General features: G+C 35.0%; 1 protein-coding gene across 1 annotated transcript; it reads right to left on the reverse strand.

Annotated features, from left to right (window-relative positions):
• Positions 1–979: 979 nt before the first annotated feature.
• LOC131847528 (actin, cytoplasmic A3a) lies at positions 980–3,614 on the reverse strand. Its single transcript, XM_059197107.1, has 3 exons — positions 3,527–3,614; positions 2,108–2,468; positions 980–1,973 (listed from the first exon to the last, which is right to left on the reverse strand). Exons 2-3 carry the CDS (start codon positions 2,455–2,457, stop codon positions 1,193–1,195), a joined length of 1,131 nt encoding a protein of 376 aa, XP_059053090.1. The 5' UTR covers positions 2,458–2,468; positions 3,527–3,614; the 3' UTR covers positions 980–1,192.
• Between the last annotated feature and the right edge of the window lie 2,384 nt (positions 3,615–5,998).

A 5,998-nucleotide genomic window follows, 5' to 3' on the forward strand; every position in this document is an offset into this window, starting at 1 on the left:
GAAGAGCACCGTTGTAGGTCAGTAAACTATAGAAAGTCTATTTAAGACGTCAGGGAACACCACTCGCGTAAGGTCAACTTTGTTTTCATTCCACATGTGTTTCAATGCCAATGATCTTTAAATCCTTCAATATAACATAAACATATCCAATACAAACAAAATCACAGTACTATGTATTTATTCCTACAGGTCTTTTACCATTAAATATTATAAATAAAAGTTACCTACGTATTTATAATTACTATGGTACCTATCTCATTTTCTCTAGTATTTTTTTATGTACTATAGTTTACAATGGGGTCATCTATGTAATGGGCTGACATGCGATAAATTAGGCAATACAATAATAATGTAAATGGAATATGCCAAGCCCTGTTTACAACCAATCCATTAGTAATATTGGATGCACCCACAACACAAATTAATAGTGTAGTACTTATTTTTATTGAAGATTATGGTATTAATTGTACCAGAAGTACAATTAATACTATAATTGTAGTAAATTTTAGTAATGGTATACGCTGACGGGGCATTAGTGGAACGAATTAACAGAACCTGCCGAAATCACTAGAAATGAAAACCACGAAATTTCTCAGAGACTTACCCTTCCAAATAACCTGCCGCCTTGACAAAAAGAAATTGGTAATCGTATGTTCCCAGTTTTTATCGTGACTCTTATATATGTAGAACTCTAGATTGTGACAGTTATGCAAATGAGAAATGAAAAAGTAAACTACAAACATTTCATGATCCGTTACTTTAGAAAATAAACTCAGGCATTTTAATAACGCCTTATGTTTATGACTATGCACTCGTGTTAGAAACTAGGTGATAAAGCAAGCCTGACTAGTCATATCGAGATATTTAGCACGAAATGCTCTTCATAACGCACGTACATCTCTTTTACTTTTACAGTTTTAGGAGACAATAAACAAAATGCATTGAGGAATAGGGAGTTAATGAAAATAACTTTTTTATATACCGGTATATAAATTATCTTTTATTAAAAATGTTAGTAAATTTCATAAATAAAACTCTGTCAAATTTATATTTACGTAATATGCATATTACGACACCTTACATCCTATTTAAATACTGTTCTTAAATTATAGATCACAAGCGTAATTTGAGCCACCCATTCGCTGGGACTTGGTGTAGGGCATCATAAGTTAGAATTAGCCATACTCAAGGCTTAGAAGCACTTCCTGTGCACAATTGAGGGGCCAGACTCGTCATATTCCTGTTTCGAGATCCACATCTGTTGGAAGGTTGAGAGGGACGCGAGGATGGATCCACCGATCCATACGGAGTATTTCCTCTCAGGTGGAGCAATGATCTTGATCTTCATTGTGGATGGGGCAAGAGTTGTGATTTCCTTCTGCATACGGTCGGCGATGCCTGGGTACATGGTGGTACCGCCAGACAGTACTGTGTTGGCGTACAAGTCCTTACGGATGTCGACGTCACACTTCATGATAGAGTTGTAAGTGGTCTCATGAATACCATTAGCTTCCATACCCAAGAATGATGGCTGGAAGAGGGCCTCTGGGCAACGGAATCGTTCGTTACCGATCGTGATGACTTGACCGTCGGGAAGTTCATAAGACTTCTCGAGGGAGCTGCTGGAGGCAGCTGTAGTCATTTCCTGCTCGAAGTCAAGGGCGACGTAGCAGAGCTTCTCCTTGATGTCACGGACGATTTCACGTTCAGCTGTGGTGGTGAACGAGTAGCCGCGCTCAGTGAGGATCTTCATCAGGTAGTCTGTGAGGTCACGGCCGGCCAAGTCCAGACGCAGGATGGCGTGAGGTAATGCGTATCCCTCGTAGATGGGCACTGTGTGTGAGACACCGTCGCCGGAGTCCAACACGATACCGGTGGTACGACCAGACGCGTACAGGGAGAGCACGGCCTGGATTGCTACGTACATGGCGGGTGTGTTGAAGGTCTCGAACATGATCTGTGTCATCTTCTCTCTGAAACACAAATATTGTAATTGTTAATTACATCTGCGAGTAAGTTACCATCAATTCATTTATTATGTTTTGGTATCCCATTAAGTTATTTTTATACTATATTGATTGGAGAAAAAACTTAGTATAAAATTTACCTGTTGGCTTTAGGGTTGAGGGGGGCTTCTGTGAGCAGCACTGGGTGCTCCTCGGGGGCGACACGCAGTTCATTGTAGAAGGTGTGGTGCCAGATTTTCTCCATGTCATCCCAGTTGGTGACGATGCCGTGCTCGATGGGGTATTTAAGTGTAAGGATGCCTCTCTTGCTCTGGGCCTCGTCACCGACGTAAGAGTCCTTCTGTCCCATGCCGACCATCACGCCCTGGTGGCGAGGTCGGCCTACGATCGATGGGAACACAGCACGGGGAGCATCGTCCCCGGCGAAACCGGCCTTGCACATACCGGATCCATTGTCGACAACCAAAGCAGCTACTTCCTCGTCGCACATTTTGAATTATTCTGCAAAAAATAAATTTAATTAGTGAAGAAAATCTAACGTACACGGGCTATATATGGATAGAGGTTTCATTTTATTTTATTCTATTTAGGGGAAACAAAATATCGTTTCTTACAGTTTTAGATGATTATGAGGTAAAATAAAAAGTATTCTTGATTCGTTATAAAAAAAATGGTTACAAACCATGTAATTAATTTATATAGTTTTTCATCTAGTTATAAAATAATTTCGTAATAGTTATAATAAATAATTAATTTTAAGTAGTTACATAATAAAATAAAACGTATTATCACTATCTATAGAATACATAGCAACACATTACGCATGAGTCATGAATGCAGGACGTAGATGATAAACGTTATTCATTATTCACTAACTCATTTATTCTTAAACTGTTGAATACAAAAGATTGTTAAACATTTCACTGATAAGTACCTATTGTTAGCTCAAATAGAGTAAGTTGATACCTAATTCACTTTAGATATAATCTCCATAGCTATAAGTTTTGATATTGCAAAAACTGAAATAAACAGGTAGAAAAAAATTGTTATCAGATATCAATATCGATAAGCCGTGTGCTGCAGGGCGCAACTGATAACACACTCCCAATGGATTCCAATATTTTAAATGATAAATTAAACAGGGACATGAATTCGAATCCCGGCGTAGAAATTATAATTTTTAATTTAATATTTAACTTGGACTTAATTTATTAAATAAAAGTAATATAAATATTATATTTATTTTATACATTACTTATGAATGTAACTATGTAGTAGAAATTAAATTAAAAATACAAAACTTTAAAATAATTTACGTTAATAATTTCCGGTTTGAAAAAAAACCATGGATAATAGGAAAATCCAATAGAGACACTTCAATTTCACTTGTTCCTAATTATATAACAGTCCTTATGTAACAAAAACACCGGTTCACAATTTGTTGTCAAAATGATATTAAAACCGCCACTAAATGAAATAATTATAACAAAGCCACAACAAAAAATAATTCCTTCACCTACCTATTGGTGGATTTAAAAAAAAAATCAAATTAAACTTACTGTAGAATATAAAGTTAATGACTAGGTAAAGTACGACTCTACGCTGCAACAGCTGATTCTAAATGAATACGGCGACGTGAGGATAAACTATATAAAACGTGCCTTATCAGACTTCACATACTATCGCCAACAATTTACTGTGCACCAATAGCGAGCAGTCTCAATTTTTGTCACCATATATGGAAATGCGGTGCCGTATGTGTACATAATTGTGATAATAAAATCATCGCCTTGATAAGACGGCCAACCTGTGATAAAATACCAAGCAGATAATACCAACTTGCCAACAAGTACATACAAAACTAATAAAAACACGTCATGCAATCCGGTTATGAAGTGATTATTATTTGATACATAGCTAATCAACAAACTAAATAGATAAATAAACAGTAATACAATTACAAGAATTTATACTTACTAACCAATTGCTTAACCAATATTTAAAAGGAAGAAAATATAAAAAAAAAATCTCACAGTATTATATAGTTGGTCAAAACTGAATACCACTGACCACGACAGCGCTGGACCTAGTAACTGAAGGATTCATGTATTTAATTTAAATTAGCTATAATTAAAACTGTGATATTTATTAAAATTCTATATTTTCCTCTATTAATCAGACTCATTTTCCTGTGTTAAACCATTGTTTTGAATACATATAAGTATAGAAAATGAATAATATTATGTTTTAAAGTGTCTTTATCAAAATATTGCAGGCATACGCTAGAAATATCCATTACCACAGCAGAAGTAGATAACGATAATCCTGATGTTTTCGCGTAAGTCTAAAGATATTTAATGATCAATGCAAATTATTTAGTATTATCTAAGAATGTACCAAAGTATAATTAGATTTTAATCTTGACAAAATTACCTTGAACAATTAATACGGTAATTATTTCTATCTATAGCAAAATCAATGCAGAAATTGCGAAGATATAACGACTGCAACAACTAAATGCAGTCCAATTGAGAACTCTGTCATTTTCAAGTCAGTGCGAAACATTAGTTAAATTTGAAATATTTAGAATGCTTGTATTGATGAATTTTAATTTTAATTATTTTTTAAACAGATTAGCTAAATAGTGAAGTTTATGCAATCTATTATATTTCTAATTATATGTATATGTGTTCTTAATTATACATTTATGTATATACCTATAATATAGCTATGTAGTAATGCTCTTGCATGTAGTGGACCCTTCTAAAGCATGGTCATTTCGTTAATTATACTAACACAACAATAAAATATGAAATGTATGCTAAAGCGAAAAAGATCGAAGAAAGCAGCAGCAAATAGGAAAGGAAGGAATAATACTATTTCACAAGAGGGAGAGCATTGTTAGTAATGGGAAGTAACAACACCACTGCTAACAATGTATGGTACATTGCCCTTATGTGCAACCTCGCTTCGATTTTCTTTGTGCTTTTACGTATACTAATATGTGAAAATTTAAATTTGGAACAATTAATTAACTAATGATCACATTGCTAGCAGTGTACTATAGCAGATGACCTCAACACGGTATCTGGAAACCATCGTAGTAAATTCCTGATGAATTAGTGGCGATGGCCTAATTGACCTGACTTCACGTTTTAATCATTCTGCACTGGTGTCCGCTAGAATATTGAGTTCGCGCACGCAAGTGCACCATTGTAATTTTATAAGAAAAACTTAAGTGATATTTTAAGTAATCTTTATTTGGTAAACAAGGGAATCAATTTTACCTAAGGGGGGGGGGGGGAATTGTTGGTAACGATAATTATTAGCCCTATCTATTGCTAGTAATGTACCTTGTTTAATTATGGATGATGGAATGGTCCACCAACCTGCGCTGACCGTGTACGCTGGCGGGGCACCAGTGGAGTATGATTAAATGAGCATGAAGTCAGGTCAATTAGCCTATCGTGGTAATTTTTCTTCATTTTGGGGTTTCCAGAATATTAGTAGAGAAGTAGAATCCTCACGATGGGGTAACTGACCTAAGTTCACGCTCTTTCTATCTAACTCCACTGTTACCATTTTTGTTTTCTAACGGAAATTTGTATATTTAGCAATAACGTGGCATGCTATAGACAGTCTTACTAGACATTTGACCGTATTCGTTTCGAAATGCATTTCTCCAACAATTTTTAGCTTTCTCTGTGAGTCGGCAGTTTTGCGCTAATTACCACAGACGTCTGACATTAACCTAAAAAGACTTAATTTCATATACTGATAAGTATATATTATATTTAATTAGACAACTTGTTTGTTACACGTTCTTCACAATATAATAAAGCAGTTAGAAACTCATTATACCAATCGTTAGACTTAGTAATAACAACTAAAACAAAAACAGAATGGAATTTTCATACTTAGCTAAGTTTATTTTAGGTTTTATTGTATAAGGTTTACTATCTGAACTTGGTATTCCCAAGGGGCGTGAACATGAAATTAGACAATAAGACATTGTGTGTCGGTTTAAATTT

The sequence above is a fragment of the Achroia grisella genome, unplaced genomic scaffold, assembly GCF_030625045.1.
Source record: "Achroia grisella isolate CSIRO2021 unplaced genomic scaffold, CSIRO_AGI_Agris_v1 utg537, whole genome shotgun sequence".
NCBI classification, from domain to species: Eukaryota; Metazoa; Arthropoda; class Insecta; order Lepidoptera; family Pyralidae; genus Achroia; species Achroia grisella.

Excerpts from the sequence above, each read along its gene's own strand:
- LOC131847528 (XM_059197107.1), bottom strand. The coding sequence starts at position 2,457 with ATGTGCGACGAGGAAGTAGCTGCTTTGGTTGTCGACAATGGATCCGGT. Across the intron at positions 1,974-2,107 it reads CTCAACCCTAAAGCCAACAG|AGAGAAGATGACACAGATCA; the intron begins GTAAATTTTATA and ends TTTGTGTTTCAG.